The 17,077-nt window shown below is 43.8% G+C and overlaps 1 protein-coding gene across 3 annotated transcripts in view; it reads left to right on the top strand.

The window, feature by feature from the left end:
- Nucleotides 1–14,956, top strand: part of VAV1 (vav guanine nucleotide exchange factor 1) — a 51,010-nt gene extending 36,054 nt beyond the window's left edge. For 2 of the 3 annotated variants that reach the window (XM_033854521.2, XM_033854519.2), the window contains exons 20-27: nt 929–1,065; nt 1,378–1,443; nt 3,688–3,719; nt 7,676–7,792; nt 9,269–9,356; nt 11,291–11,405; nt 12,726–12,877; nt 14,649–14,956. In XM_033854521.2, the coding sequence (XP_033710412.1) occupies nt 929–1,065; nt 1,378–1,443; nt 3,688–3,719; nt 7,676–7,792; nt 9,269–9,356; nt 11,291–11,405; nt 12,726–12,877; nt 14,649–14,702 (761 nt within the window). In that variant the 3' untranslated portion in view covers nt 14,703–14,956. The remainder of the gene's footprint in view (nt 1–928; nt 1,066–1,377; nt 1,444–3,687; nt 3,720–7,675; nt 7,793–9,268; nt 9,357–11,290; nt 11,406–12,725; nt 12,878–14,648) is intronic. The other variant, XM_033854520.2, reaches the window with a different exon arrangement.
- Nucleotides 14,957–17,077: the final 2,121 nt, after the last annotated feature.

Below are 17,077 nucleotides of genomic sequence, written 5' to 3'. Positions count from 1 at the left end.
TGTTCGTATATATGTACACATATATACACTTGCTCATATCCATTGTATATATAAATATATAATTTTCTATTGAGATAGAAATATTTCTGTGTTTTGTTTTTTTGAAATATTTCTATTGAGATAGAAAATACATACCATAAGGTGTATAAAATGAATAAATCTTAAATGTATGGCTCACTGAATTTCCACCCATGTACCCGCCATTCAGATTAATGTATAGAACATTTCCATCATCGCAGAAAGTTTTACTGGATGGTGTTGGTCATACTCACTGCTATAGTCCATCCCGCCTCCCAGAGGGAACCACTGTCTGACCTCTATCATCATAGATTAGTTTTGTCTGCCCTTGAACTTCATCCACATGAACTTGTACAGCAGGGACTCAGTTACTGCATATGAGTGCGGCTGCCTGAAGCAGTCATTTGTTCTTTTTCGTTGCTTATTGTATTTTGTGCTGTGTGTATCCATCTCCTTGAGGACATTGGGTTTGTTGCCCATTTTTCTGGCTCTTGTGAAGACAGCTGCTGTAAACATTCTTGTCTATGACTCTCTGGGACCTATGTTTTCATTTCTCTTGGTGATCTATCAGGAGTGGAATTAGCTTTAGTGGATACAGCCAAATAGTTTTCCAAAGTGGATTCCTACGGCCATGTAGGAATGGGCTACGGGGTGGTGGCCACCCTCCCTGTTTTTGCCAAAAAAATTATTTAAAGTATTTTCATATGAAAAACTTCTTCAAGGAAAAACAAAAAAGTAGAATCCAGAAATCCGGGTGACTCCCAGTTGCTCCGTCCACATCCTCGCCCCCACTTGGTGTTGCCGTATTGTCTGTCTTTTTAATTTTCGTCATCTTGGTGAGCGGTGAGACTCAGGTTTGAAAGTCCCGGACTACCAGCCGTACTGTATCACCACCTCCCCTCCCCTCCAGGCCTGCCCAAGATGGAGGTGTGCCAGGAGTACTATGGGCTGCCTCCACCCCCTGGAGCCATCGGACCTTTTCTACGCCTCAGCCCTGGAGACATTGTGGAACTCACCAAGGCGGAAGCCGAACAGAACTGGTGGGAGGTACAGGCTGGGGCTGTGGGAGTGACGGAGAAGGACCTGAGCTTGGGGTCAGGGTGTAGGTGACCTTGGGAATGGGATCATGGCACAACTGGACATGGCTGCTCTGGGGAGAGTGACGTCTATGGGGATTTCTGGGGCTGGCCTGGCCCTTCTGAGCTGGTGGTCTTCCCAGGAAGTTGATACTGATTGACACCTCTCTGGGCATCCAGGCCATGGAGAGATAGATGGCCAAGCAGAGTGGCCATTGGGTGAAAGACACACATGTTGGATGCCTGTAACTTCTCTGTCCATCTTTCCCTCCCATCTTCTTAGGGCAGGAATACGTCTACCAATGAAGTTGGCTGGTTTCCCTGTAACAGGGTCAAGCCCTACGTGCATGTGAGTGTCTCAAGTCTGGTTGGAGAGAGGGCAGGGGAGTTCAGAGAGGGTCCCGCGACCCTCTGCAGCGTTGGGGAGACGCTCCTGAGATCAGGAGGGGGCCGTCCATCATGGCAGGTCACTCCCTACCTCAATGACTGAGCCCAGAGTGGGGGCCACTCTGGGAAAGATGACCAGTCCTTTTCTCTTTGTTTTTTCTTGTATGAAGATCCTCTCCATCATCAGGAGAAGAAGCAGGGGTCTAGAAGGTTGGCCAACCCCTGCCTGCCTTCTGGGGCACTGAACAGAGTCCTCTACAGGGTCACTCCCCACCCCGTGCCTCCTTGCCCAGCTTTTGGGAACAGACCTGTCCACAACTCTGCCCGGCCCCTGTCCTTCTTCACCTGCTCCCCGCTCCCCTGATTCCCTCATCTTTTTTTAAAAAAATTTATTTATTTATTATTTATTTTTGGCTGCGTTGGGTCTTCATTGCTGCCCGCAGGCTTTCTCTAGTTGCAGCGAGCGGGGGCTACTCTTCGTTGCGGTGCGCGGGCTTCTCATTGCGGTGGCTTCTCTTGTTGCGGAGCACGGTCTCTAGGCGCACGGGCTTCAGTAGTTGTGGCACGAGGGCTCTAGAAGCGCAGGTTCAGTAGTTGTGGCTCACAGGCTTAGTTGCTCTGCCGCATGTGGGATCTTCCCGGATCAGGGCTCGAACCCGTGTCCCTGCCTTGGCAGGCAGGTTCTTAACCACTGTGCCACCAGGGGAGCCCCTGATTCCCTCTTCCTGATGATGACTTAAGATCTTCCCCACTCTTCCCAAACCTTATCCTCCCTCATGACCCTGCTGCCTGCTTCACAGACCTCATAGGAGCCTGCAGAGGGAAAGTCCCGTTTTTGTCCCTTTCATTTTATGTTAATTTCAGACTTCCAGAAAAGTCCTGAGAATAATGCAAAGAACTTCCATACATCCTTTACTCAGATTCACTACCTGTTAACATTTTGTCCCATTTGCTCTATCATCTTTCTCTGCACAATTTATTTATTTCAAAATGTCTATTATTTATTTTTCCTGAGATACTTCAAAGTAAGTTTACAGACGTATTTCTCCTTCATCTCTGAATATCTCCCAAGAACAGGAACCTTCTCTTGTATAATCATAGCATGATTTTTAAAGACATGAAATTCAACAAGGACATTATACTATTATATAAATTAGTATATTTAATATAAATCATTATATATTATGTAATCCAGAGTACATGTTTATACTTTTCCCAAAAATATCTTTGACTTTTTTTTTTTTTTGGCTTGGGTCATTTCTCCACTGTGGAGTTACATTATGAATTTCCAACTCCATCCTTTCCTGCGAAGTTATTAGCAGATATTCTATTGTAAAGAAGAACTGTCTCTTCTAATCTATATATCTAGGTATTCTATATGTATGCATCTATGTATCTATCAATCATCTTTGTATCTATGTATCTGTCAATCATCTGTGTACCTATGTATCTGTGTATCTATCAATCATCTATGTATCTATCTAATAATCATTTATGTATTTATCTGTGTATCTGTGTATCAGTCAATCATCTTTGTATCTATCAATCATCTGTGTATCTATGTATCTGTGTATCTATCAATCATCTGTCTATGTTATGTATCCATCTGTGTATCTATCAATCATCTATGTATCTATCTAATAATCATCTTTGTATTTATCTGTGTATCTATGTATCTATCAATCAATATTCTATGTGTCTATCTATGTATCTGTGTGTTATCTATCTCAGGAAATGTTCCTGGATTTTTATTTTAAAATTGTCCCACCCTTGACCAATGGGAGCCCCTCCAGGCTGGCTCTTCTGTCCTTTCGACATGTCCCCATCATTCTTTGAGCCCTTCCTTACTTTCTAGCACGATAGCAGACTTCTCTTGTACTTTTTCTGCCCCAATCTTGGAATCAACCATTTTCCCAAGGAGCCTGGGTCCTTTCATTGGAACGTGGCTTTCGGAAGCCAAGATCTGAACGTCTCTCCAATTTCTGCCTACAAACGTAGCTGCCTCTTTAAAGCTGATTCATTTGAGGGTGGACCGATTTCTCCCCCTGGATTCTGGGACTGTATTTCCACTGAAACGCACAGTGCCTGGCACAACAGGCCCCCAATAAATGATAGTGGAAAAAATGAATGAATGAATGAATGTAGTGCCCTGAAGCCTGTTGCGTGCTGGACCCTTTGCCCTGAGTCTTGGTCTTTGTGTCCCCAGGGTCCCCCTCAGGACCTGTCTGTTCATCTCTGGTAAGTAGAACCACTTTTTAAATTTTCAACTTGGGGTGCTTTGGGGTGGATGCCTGGGCTGGGCATTGGGGTGGGGATGGGGGCTACCAACCCATCAGTTATTCATTCTTCAAACCTTGGGCATTAACTGCTGGCTCCAGCCCTATGCTGGGGGCTGCTGAGGAGAGAACAAACAAAAGAAGGTCCCTGACTTTGGGACATTATGTTCTCACCGGAAGGAAAATGATGGTGATGATACGATGGCAGTTCCCTCTCCCCACCCCCACGCCCCCTTTCTTTAAGCACCTACTACTGATAGAGCAGTGAGGGATGGAGGTTTTCAGTGTTGCTTTGGAGCCCACTGACCTGGGTTCAAATCCTGACTCCAATATTATCCAGTTCTGTGACCTTTGGCCAGTTACTCAACTTCTCTGTGCTTCCGCTTTCCTCTCTGGAAAACAGATGAATAATATCTGCTTCATAAGGCTGTTAGGCGGTTTCCATGAGCCTAGAAAGTGCTTAGCTCTGTTCCTGGCACACAAAAAGCACTTTATTATCTGTTATTATTAGCACCCGTTGTTACGACTGCATTTCATGCATTCTAAAATACACATTTTTCTCCCCCACGTTTTAACATCTCTGGCATTGGAATGGCTCTTACAATGAGTGGTGTCTGAGTCTTCTGCTTAATTTTATGGGTAGTTAATTTTTATTTCGTAATTGCCCACGAAACCACAGTGAATTTTACAATCATTGGCATCTTAGATTCGGACATGCTATGGTATTGTTTTTATGACCGTGTGTCAGCACTTCAAGGACACATTCAATTCCGGTAGTAACACTTTGAAGTACGTGTTATTCTTACTCTCTTTCTGCAAAGGAGGAAACCGAGGCTCAGAGAGGACAAGTGATTTGTTCAGTATCACCAAGTGAGGAAGTGAAGGAGGTCGGATTCGAACCCAAGCTTGGCTGACTCCAAAGCCTGACCTTATTACCCAAAGGGCATAATAACACACCCGTGTCGTGAATGCCTACCATGTATGAGGTGCACCAACTGCATTATTGCCGTTTGTCAAAAATGTCCCTCTGTGATGGGCAGTTTTATCTCCTCTTTTCAGAAAAGGAAATTGGGGCTCAAAGTAGCAAACTCAGTTCCCGAGGTCACAGAGCAACTAGGTGGCAGAGCCAGGATTTAAACCGTGGTCACCTGAGGCTGTGCCCGCTCTGCCCCTGCCCTGCCAGATGTTGTCACCAGGTCACGAGGGCCAGAACTGGATTGAGGAGAGTGAGACCCTGACTTTGGGTGCAACATTTAAGGGGGTGCCAAAACGCTCAGGCATCGAGATCCATACTATTTTAATGCAATATTTTAAAAAATCGAAAGCAAGGCAAAAAAAATGTGTGATGAGCAAAATACCGAAACTGTAAATAAAGACACAGGATATGATAGGGCTGGGAGTAGGGAAAGGTGAATTGTGGTGAATCAGGCAACTGCAGAGTCAGATCTTGTCCTTATTTAAAATTTTGACATTTTGCTCATCACAGATTTTTTTTGAACTTATTTTTAAAATTGAGGTGAAATTTACATGACCTAAGATTAACCAAAGTGGCATTTATGTTAATATTTAAGTTTATATTACATATTCACATTTATGGATCATATAATTATGTATTATATAAAATTAATGCATATTATGCTATATATTTATAGCATATATTTGTATTCATATTTATATATTATCTATAGTATATATTGTGTATAATTAACATACATTATTTATGTTATATTCACCTTATAAATATAGTCCTATCCACATTTACATGTTATCTGTAATTATATAATTAATATATATTGTTATATATTTACATTTATAGCATAAACATATTTGTATTTGTATATAATAAATAATTCATATTTTATATGATAAATGTATTGTCTATAGTTCATATATATTATTTATGTTATATATTTAAATTTATGGCACAAATGTATGCATAGTCCCACATATATTATCTATAATTATATAGTATATGATTAATATATATGTTATGTATTTACATTTATAGCATAAACACATTCATATTTATATATTATTTATAATTGTGTTATCTATAGTTATATTTTTTATGCTTATATTTATGCCATAAATATATTCATGTCCACACTGATACATCACATATAATTATATATTATCTATAATTAATATATGTTATTTATGTTATATATTTACATTTACAGCATAAAATATTCCTAGTCACACCTCTATTTATTTTTCACATCTCTTGGGCTGGCCAAAAAATTCGTTCAGGTTGCCCCGGACGGAAAGCCCCGAACGAACTTTTTGGCCAGCCCGATATATTTAATGGCATCGAGTACATTCACTATGGTGCGCAAACAGCACCTCTATCTAGCTCCAAAACATTCTCATCACCCCCCCCAAAAGAAACCCCGTCACCTTAACCATCACCCCCATCCCCTTCCCCCAGCCCTTGACCATCCCTAATGTACGTTCTGTCTCTATGGGTTTGCCTGTTCTCGATGTTTCATGTACGTGGAATCATACAGTACGTGCCCTTACGTGACTGGCTTCTCTCAGCATCACGTTTCCAAGGTTCATCCACGTTGTAGAATGTATCAGTACTTCATTCCTTTTACGGATGTTTTTGCACTTTAAAAATACTGCATTAAAATACTACTTATTTTACTTGTTATTATTTATCTTGATGTCTGAGTTTTGGGGCTTTTGCCCTTTAAATTTTGTACCTGAGGCTATCTTTCACTCTCCTCACCCTATTTCCGTCCTGGTGACCACAGAGATGGACAGACAGTGGACACTCAGTAAATACCTGTCCAGGCATGCCAAATTCCAAGTAAAAGAAAGAAAACCCAACAACTGTTTTTCTATACTCACAGTCTCAGCAATTCTAAAACCAAAATGTGTGGGATTTTCTTCCTACATCAAACGATTCTCCAGTTCTCCAGACACCAGCTTGGGTGTCCTACAATTCAATTCAATTCTGACACTGTTTGTCTGGAGTTAGCATCAGATCCCACAGATGAAGGGCTCAGTCCCACGAGACAATCCCCCACTTCAGATGCCAATCACAAGCTCAGGCCACCCCTACTTCTGACCCATCGGCTATAAATGGGGGGTTCCCACAACCCCCTCCTTGGGTTTGGTAATTTGCTAACACAAGCTCACAGAACTTGGAGAAACAGTTTCCATGCTAGATTACCAGTTTATTATAAAAGGATTCAACTCAGGAACAGTCAGATGGAAGAGATGCACAGGGCAGGGTATGGGGAAAGGGGACGGAGCTTCCACGCCCTCTCTGGGCTTGCACCCTCCCCGTACCTCCCTGTGTTCACCAACCTGGAGTCTCTCCAAAACCGTTCGGTTGGGGTTTGGTTGAGGCATCATTACGTAGGCAAGATTGGTTAAATCACTGGCCATTAGTGAACTCAACCTCCAGCCCCTCTTCTCTCCCCATATGTAGGGGTGGGGTGAGGCTGAAAGTTCCAACCCTCTAACCACGTGGTTGTTTCTTCCGGCCACCAGCCCCCATCCTGAGGCTATCGAAGAGCCCCCAGTCATCTCATTAGCACAGAAAAAGACACTTATCACGTCGGAGATTCCGAAACTTTTAGGAGTTGCGTGCCAGGAAAGGGTGGGGGGCACAGAAACCAAATATATATTCCTTATTGTGTCACACGGAAACACAGTCACACCCAAAGGACCGAGTTGTCTCCTGCAATCCAGGGGTGAAACCTTGGGTGTGACTTACAGATATCTAATGGCCACTGCCACTTCGGGACTCTGGCCAATGCCTCCCCCAAGGTTTATAGTGTCTAAGGGCGCTGCTAGACCCAGGCTGTCATTCACTTAAAAAGAAATCACAGGGGTTGGGGGGAAAAGCAGCCTCAATAGGGCAACATAGGGGCTGTGTGGACCTTTCTCCTTGGTGTATCTCGACAGGTACGCGGGCCCCATGGAGCGAGCCGCGGCGGAAGGCATCCTCACCAACCGCTCGGACGGGACGTTTTTGGTGCGACAGAGGGTGAAAGATGCTGCAGAATTTGCCATCAGCATTAAGTAATTCCTCCTTTCCTGACCTATCTCCCCTTGTGACCTGGGCACTGCAGGTGCTTAGGAAGAAGAAAGATGTACAGTCACGATAGTTATCTTTTATTGAGCTCCTGCAGGGTCCTAGGTGTTTTTAATCTTTCTGATTTCTTTTACTCGACTGGCAACCCACAGGAAAGAGATATGCTTCTTAAGCGAGGCTCCAGGAGGCATTTAGCATACTCTAGGAAGAGGCAGAAATGCAATCTGGACCCAAGTCTTGCAAACCCCGGCTTTCCTGCCTTGCTGTTTCTTGGGTTCAGCTTCTTGCTTGTGGTGACTTATTTCCTTGTTGGTTTTGTCACTGGGTCTTGTGATTTTAAGCGGGGCTTTCCCTGTGGGTATCTTTGCTGCCTGGGTCCCCAGAGATTTTGCATTTGCTTCTGTTGGGAATCACCAACAAGTTCATTTCTTTTTCAGGTTAAAATATTTTGGGTTAATTCCTTAGTTTCCCAGACTCCACAGGTGGTTTAAGAATAAATACTAAACCCATAAGAGGGTAGGACTGAGGTTATGAATTCTCAAGGGTGACTTTTCTGTTTTGGGTCTGAGACAAGCTTTCACATGGTCCCTGCTGTGCTCATGGGTGGGCTTTTCTAGACCACCTCTTTTCCTGAGGATGTAGCTTTTTGACAGTCTACCCTTATGGGTGTGGGTGGGTCTCAGTGCCAACTCTCTACCCAACAGGGATCCAGTAACTCATCTCATATTTCTATGTGATTAAGACATATGCTCCTCGGGAATTTCTTGGCGGTCCAGTGGTTAGGACTCTGTGCTTCTCTTGCTGGGGGCTGGGGCTCGATCCCTGGTTGGGGAACTAAGATTCCCCAAGCTGTGTAGCGTGGCGAAAAAAACAAAACAAAAAAAAGAGTAAAAAGACATATACTTTTAAGTTTCATCCTCATTTTTGGCCTCTGGGGATTTCCCTTACATTTTTGAGAGCTCAGCATTTTTTTCACGGCATTTCTAGGGGTTTTTTGAGTAGGAGATTTTTTTGGTTATCTAGTTCTTCATATTGGCAGAACCACTTCTGCTAATTCATGCCTCTTCCTTACTAGTCTGTGGTCCGCCATATTGGTGGAAATGGATCCCTTCTCGCACATCCTTTAGATTCTATGGTCATTCATATGAGTGGAAGTGGAGATTTCATTCTATGTACTCTACAGCAGTGCTTTCTTTATAAGGTATTTTTGACTTCTCAACAACTCCGTGGGTCAAGGAAGATGATTCCTGTTATATGGAGCAAGAAATTAAGGTTTAGAGCAGCAAAGGCTCCAGGGAAGGGATCCTGTCGGGCTCCAGTGGTCGCCCCCTCCCTGAAGTAGCCAAGAACGCTTCTTCCATGGTTGGGGGTGTGTAGCATGGGGCTGAGACTCGACAGGAGATGGGACTGAATTCCCAGACTCAGGACCCAGTGACCGTCTCGCTCTCTTTCCCTGCTTCCAGGTATAATGTTGAGGTCAAGCATATTAAAATCATGACAGCAGAAGGACTGTACCGGATTACAGAGAAGAAGGCTTTCCGGGGGCTTATGGTAAGGGCCAATGTATCCCTAAACCCAGCCTTCTAGAATCTAGGTAGGACCCTCTCTGAAGCTCCACCTTGGGACCCCCTTTCCTACATTCAGAACAGCCCCTCCAAGAGGCACTATGGAGCAACTGGCTTTAAACTCATGTTCCTAATCATCAACACGGAGAAGAAGAATAACAACAAAAACAACAGTAGCATCAGTGAACATGTACAAAGCACTGACCGAGTGCCAAACATATCATAGATAGGACTGCACGTCATCCGCTCAACTCACTCTCTGAGTTCCCGTTTCACACATGCGGGAAACTGAGATTTAGTCCTCATCTGGTATCACCGAATAGCAGAGCCCCTATTTTTGTCAGATGTCAAGATTTAGCTCTGCCTAATCTGCTTAATGACCATTTCACAGAGAATCCAAATGCCTTTCCAGTGTTTTTGCTTCTATTTGGTGCCCTATAATTTGGGACTGTCTTTTAGACATCTTAAGCCCATTGGTTTAAGGCACACGGATCCTAGCCATGGTCTGTGGATGCTTGAGGATTCTGGGAATCCTCTGAAAGAAAACCCATAAATTTGCATATATTTGCATTTTGGGGGGAGGAAGGTATCTCAAATTTCACTTGAGCCTCCAATGGATCTTTGACTGCCCAAAAGATGAGGGACTGTTCACTCATTCCACAAATCTATTTTGCCCCCAAACTTTTTACTCTGAAAGTTTTGCCTGCCCCCATTTTTTATTTCTGAAACATTACTGAAATGTTGCTGGAATAGTGTCATGAATATTTGTGGACCTTTCACCTGGATTTACTGATGGCTAATATTCTTCCTCTTTGGCTTTCTCTGTCTCCCTCTCTCTCTCTGCGCACACACTCACACATTTATTCTGCACTATTTAGGAGTAATTTGCGGGCATCGTGACCCTTCCTATAAGTACTTTAGCATGACTATCAAAGACATTCTCTTGCCTCACTACTGTATCATTATCACAGTCAGGAAGTTGAACATTGATACAAAATTATTATAATAATACACAGCCCATTTTCCAAGCTCCCTGATTGCCTGAATTATGTCTTTTATAACCTTTCCCCCCTAGGATATGATTAGGGGAATCACACATTCCTTTCATCTCCTTAGTGTCTCTTTTAATTTGCGATAGTTCCCCAGTCTTTTATTTATTTCTTTGGTCTTTCATGACTTTGCAACTTTTGAAGTCTAGAACTCCAAAACATAAGACATTTTGTTTTGCAGAATGTTAATGTTGACTTGACTGTTTCCCCACTGTTAGAATCAGGTTGAGCGTTTGTGGAAGAAGTATTCTTAAACGCAACACATCTGGGACTTGAATTCAGATCAATTTATTATAGAGGCCAGCTCTTAGCTGCTACACTCTATTGCCTGTCCTGGGACTGAATTCTGGATCTGTCCTTTTCCGGCTGTGGGACCCTGCACGAGCCTTCTCTGTGACTCAGTTTCTCCATTTATAAACTAGGGGACTCATCAATGTTTTCACCTCCCATGATTATTAGGAGATTTTGATGATGTGTGGTTGCACACTGACTGGCACACAGTAGGTACTTAGTAAACAGCATTTATTATTATTACAATTATTTGTAAAAATAGTGCTCTTGACACCCAGGGAGGGTTGGTTTTGGTGAGCTGGTCATCAGGCAAGTTGATTATTTGGTAAATTTATCATGAAATGAACTGGCTGTTAGGAGAACTGTCTTGAGACAATGTGATTTCTTCACCATAAAATGGTCCTGGCTGACCAGGAAGAGAGTGAGCTCCCCATCGTGGGGAGCATTCAAGGTGTCTTTTGCCAGAGAGGCCAGAAGGAGGACCTGTTTCACATGAGGAGTTGGATGTGGCTCCTTCAGCTGTGTCCCCATTGTGGGCTGGCCCTCTGGGAGAGCATCTGTCCTGCTGTTTTCTTTGCAGGAGCTCGTAGAATTCTACCAACAAAATTCTCTGAAGGATTGCTTCAAGTCACTGGACACCACCCTGCAGTTCCCATTCAAGGAGCCTGAGAGGAGAGCCATCAGCAAACCACCAGGTAGGCTGTCTCCAGCTGGGGGCCTGCTGTGCCAGCTCCTTCCCATTGTGGAGGGAAAGTTTGGGGATGCCGTGGACATTCCTTCCTCTGGGCATAGAAAAGTCCTATCTGTGAAACAGCTTGAGCTAATTCCCACCTCCAGTTTGTCCCTTTGCTCTTGAGAGATTTGCATATCCATTTACTTGGACGAAAGAGTTTACTTTCATATTTGGGAAGATGAGGACACTAGGAACCAGAAGGGTTCTCACCTATACATTTTAAGCCTTTATTTTTGTATCAATATCAGGCATGAATTAGTATCAATAACCTCCCACAGAAAGGCAAGACCTTTAGTACGCTCTTTCTTTCCTTTTCCTTTGTATCTCTTACTCACCTGGTTTGTTGAAGTTATTTGGAATGTAGGCTACGGTTTGCTATGAATGAAAACAATCACACCTTATATTTTAGGAATTTTTCCTTCACCATTGCATTTCACTTTGCAAATTCAATATCAAGAATTATCTAGACAGTCTATATTTCTTGTTTTCTGTGTTTTCCTTTATTTTTAAAATTTCTTATTCTGATTCAGATTTTATTTTTCTGGAGTGCATTTTGGAGTACGTTTTGCAGAAAAGTTGCCTGGGTGGTGGAGTTTCTGAATTCTTACATACATGTCCAAAAAAATTTTTAAGAGGGATTTTAAAATTAATTATTGTTAAAATGTTTACCAATAAAATAACAATTCACCACTTCAAAAGTTATATTTTTGAAAAAGCAACACCAGCATAACATTAGGACACTGAGACCAAAATTATCCCTATTCTCATCACCCAATCAAATAAATGTTTCTATCTGTCTGCAAGTTACTTATTCATCCCAGTGAATATGTGGATGTTCAATCTTAGCCTATTTGCAGAAATACTACAAATTAACTTTATAGTCTACAATACCACTTAATATTGTACTTTGGAAAGTTTTCCCCTTTCTTATCTTTCTCCCTCTCTTTTTTCAACCCTTGGACTTCTTTAGTATAATTAATATTATCTAGAATGAGAACTTCCACATCTTTCTTCTGTTTCTTTCACTATGAATATATGTAACATTTAAAAGATCATAACTGGTATTACTTTCTAAGTTTGGATGCTGGTTGGGCTAGAAGGATGATTCTGGGAAGACAGCTATGTACACTCAGAACACAGGCCACCCAACACTCAGTGGAAGGAAGCAGTGAGGAGCCCTTCTTCATCCTGGTCTATTAGAGCATTGTCCTCCCACTGCCCCCAGACGGTAGGTGTGTGTCTGCTCCAGGGCCCTTTCCCACTTCTGCTCTCTCCCACACAGCAGGGAGCACCAAGTATTTTGGCACAGCCAAAGCCCGCTATGACTTCTGCGCCCGGGACCGATCAGAGCTGTCCCTCAAAGAGGGTGACATCATCAAGATCCTTAACAAGAAGGGGCAGCAGGGCTGGTGGCGAGGGGAGATCTATGGCCGGGTGAGTTGGGGCAGAGTTTGGCAGCCCCAGGGAAAGGGTGTGGGGTGAGCTGGCTCTCGTGAAGCTCTACGGGATGATGGAGTGGAGTGAGTGGGCAGGGGCTCGTGTGAAGGGCTTCCCTGGTAGGAAGGGATGAAGGGACAGATTTCATTTATGCGCCTTGCATTTATTTATTGAGCACCTACTATGGGTCGGGCATTTACCTGGGTGCCGAGGAGACAAAAATGAGCACAGTACAATCACTGCCCTCCTGAAACTCATAGTTTGGTGAGAAGCACAGACCTGTAACCATGCAGTTACAACAGTGAGTGGTTGAGATTGAGATGGGGAATCATAAGGCACCTTGGGAGCCCCCAAGGAACCCCCAGCTCATCCTGGGAGCAGGTCAGGGCGCCTTCTGAGAGACCAAGCTGATCACTGAGGGATGAGTTAGGTCATGGGTGGTGGGAGGTGTGGGAAAGTATTCCAGAGGAACCAGCACGTGCAAAGGCCCTGGGATGAGAGAGTGATTGGCATGTTTGGGGAACACGAGGGGAGGGATTTTTCTATCTTGTTCACTGCAGTATCACCAGTGCCTGGAACACTGATTGTCACATAGTATGTCAATCAATATTTATTGAATGCATGAAAAGGCAGAACTGAGACCAACCGCTTTTGCCTTTTGTGAACTTTTGTCTGCCTGAATTTGGACTTTCAGGAGGGACCTTAAATTTTCTCAAAAAAGTTTCTGTCTGGTTCTTATTTTTGTCTCATAAGGCAGAAAGTATTCTTTATTTCATCTGCTGATGAATTCCTAGCCTCTAGAATACTGCCTTGCTTGTATTGGTTTCTCAAAAAATATTTGTTGAATGAAGATAAAGACACTGGTTAGAAGCTTCAATTCTACCAGAGGGAAACATGTGAAAAGTGACCTAAATAATTGCTTAGGTGAACAGTTTTAGGAACCTTGGAGGGTAAATTTAGTGTGTGGTAGAGAAGAGTTAGGGCTTGAGGGGGGATTTTGGGATGTTTAGGAAGGTTTGAGCTGTAAAGAATTCATCCATCCATCCATCTATCTATCCATCCATTCATCCTTTATTTCATCCATCCATCCTTTATTCCATCCATCCATCATTCCATCCATCATCCATCATTTCATCCATCCATCTATCCATCCATCCATCCATCATTCCATCCATCTTTTTTTTTAACATCTTTATTGGAGTATAATTGCTTTACAATGGTGTGTTAGTTTCTGCTTTATAACAAAGTGAATCAGTTATACATATACATATATCCCCATATCTCCTCCCTCTTACGTCATCCATCCATATTTTCAACAAATATTTATTAAGTATCTACTGTGTGCCAGGAACTATTCTAGGCTTTTGGAACTCAGTGATGAATAAGACAGACAAAAATCCCTGGCCTGTTGTAGTGAAGGGAGGGGAAACAGACAAGAAGCCCATAAATAAGTAACATATATAATCAATTAGATGGTGAAAAGTGTTATGGAAAAGCAGGAAGTGGGGATAAGGACTGTTGGGGTGGATGGGGTTTGCAATTTTAAATAGGATGGTTAGGAAGCCCTTACTGATAAGGTGACATGTAAGTAAAGGACTGTAGGAGGTGGGAGTGGTCAGCCGAGGGTGTATCTAGGGGAGGTACGTTCTGGGGTAGAAGGTATGGCAGGTGCAAAGGCCCTGAGGTAGGAGGGAACCTTCCTGGTGTGTCGAGGAACAGTGGGAGAACGTGCAGAGGCTGCCCTGACCACTTCCCTGTCTCTTTCCAGGTTGGCTGGTTCCCCTCCAACTATGTGGAAGAGGATTATTCTGAGTACTGCTGAGCTTTGGCACATTGCCAGAGCGATGAGACACTCTAGACTCTGAGCCTGGGATGAGCAGGCAGCGGGCCTCCGGGCTGTGAAAGGTCCTGGCGGGCTGAGAGTCCGGGATGGACTGTGGAGGGCTAGCGCCCAGCTGGCAGGCCTCCTGGGATGATGCCCTGCCTTGGTTAATTTATAATACACTGATTTCCTCTTGGGTCCCCTCGAGAAGGCAGGGCTCAAGTCAACCGCTTTTAATAAAATGATGAATGGATGGACTTGTGTCAGACCTGGGAAGGGAAAGATGGGCAAGGGCATTGGGACACAGACAAAAGCCCCCCTCACTAATTCCTGCTTTCCGGCTCCATCACCTTTCTCTGCCATTTAAAAGAAAACCTGAAATAGGAAATGGGACCCCCACGTGGCAGGAAAGAATTTTATGCTCACAGATTCCAGATCACAAACATGGAACTCTCATTTTTTTTTCTGTAATAGGACACAATTACTATTTGGAGCCTCTCCAGTTCTGCTAAGTGGTAAAAACCTTCATCTCAGTTGAATCTGGGTCTCCTGAGTCAATTCTCTCCAAGGTCATGTCTCAACTCCAGGGGCTTTGGCGCTGGAGTGTTGCAAAGACTGCTGGTTCTTGGTGGTTATCTTCCATCACTGCCTCCTGCTGAGACGTAATTGCTTCTGTTTCATCTTCGGTGCCTCTGCATTTTCCACATCCCTCTTGGCTCACGCAGCGCATCTGGCTTTTTCCCCTTAACTGCTGAGTGGAATGACTCTACATCCTGGTTTCCCCAGGACAGTCCTGGCTATTGCCCTAGTGTAGTTATTAACCACGATCCTTTTCATTCTCCAAAGTGTCCTGGTTTGGATGATAAATTATACAGTCACTGTCTTAGGTTGAGCTGCTCCAGAAGCAGAGCCTGAGACAAGGATTTGAGGGTGCAAAATCTATCTGGGAGGTGATCCGAGGAAGCAGCTGGGATGGAGCAGGGAAGAGAGATGGGAAGGGGAGGGAGACACAGGGAGCGTGGATGAGGTCACAGCTTTGGGCAATGGGGGTTCCTCTTTATTCAGGACCTCTGGAAGTCAGTATAGAACAAGCCTTGGAGTTGACAGGCAAGGGAGCTGGGGTATTTATCCACCAACTTCCATTTGTCACGGCTTGAGAGCTGCTCTTATATAGGCAGTACATTCTCTGGTGGCCAGAGAACCACAGGCATATTTGGAAGCACTGACCTGTAGGGACCTTGTCAGTACTGGGGCACTATGGGTGGGATGCTGACAGGGTCTGCACAGTCCTTGGCAGCCATGCCCACTCAGTGGATGCTGCCACATGCAGGGTGTGGGGAAACTCCGTAGAGCCTTGGGGTCCGGGGGGCTCCAGGGAAACTTTAGTCCTCATCTGGTATCACAGAACGGCAGAGCCCCTATTTTTGTCAGACTTCAAGACTTAGCTCTGCTTAATCTGATTAATGACCATTCCATGGAGAATCCAAATGCCTTTCCAGTGTTTTTGCTTCTGTTTGGTGCCCTGTAATTTGGGGCTATCTTTTAGACATCTTGAACCCATTGGTCAAAGGCACATGGGTCCTACCAGTGGTCTGTGGATCCCTGAGGAGCTTTGAATCCTCTGAAAGAAAATCCAGGATTTGCATATATCTGCATATTTTTGGGAGGACGATGTCTCAGATTTCACTTGATTCTGAAGCTGTTTAGACTGGCGTTGGGCTAATAGGATATAGGGATGCATCTCTGGACCTGTCTCTGAGTTTAACTGTCTTTCCCATCCAACTCCTCCCGTCCACACTGGGAAACCATGATCTATTTTGTTGCAGGAAAAATGGACTCAGCCTGAATGCTTTTCTGCATCTATAGCCAGACTTTCTTTTTACTTAATAGAATTTATTATTTTAAAAAATGGTGGCAGAACACACGTAACATCGAATTTACCATCCTAACCTGTTTTACCTGTACAGTTCAGCAGTGGGATGAATATTATACTGTTGTGCAATCAATCTCCAGAAATTGTCATCTTGCAAAAGGGAAACCGTCCCTATGGAGCGATCAGTTCCCTTTTCCCTCTCCCACTGTCCCCTGGCAACCACTTTGGCCAGACTTTTATCTAGAGCCCTTGAGGGCTTAGATGGTGGGGGCTCAAAACCCAAGAATAAGCATCTTTAATTAGGCTTTTGAAGTTCGAAAGCCAGGATGGTGCTTTTTTGGTAAATCTCCTGCAGGAATAACTGTTAGGAGGAAAAAAATGATGGTGGCCAAGGCTGAGGAGGGCCCATGGGCAATATATTAATTTGATGGAAAATAGTTAATACTTGTGAATATTACTCCACTCCCCTAATGATGGAGGCAGCCCTCATGTTGAACATTCA

Source organism: Tursiops truncatus, chromosome 3 (assembly GCF_011762595.2).
Source record: "Tursiops truncatus isolate mTurTru1 chromosome 3, mTurTru1.mat.Y, whole genome shotgun sequence".
Lineage (NCBI taxonomy): Eukaryota > Metazoa > Chordata > Mammalia > Artiodactyla > Delphinidae > Tursiops > Tursiops truncatus.
This window is presented reverse-complemented; position numbering and strand designations above follow the sequence as displayed.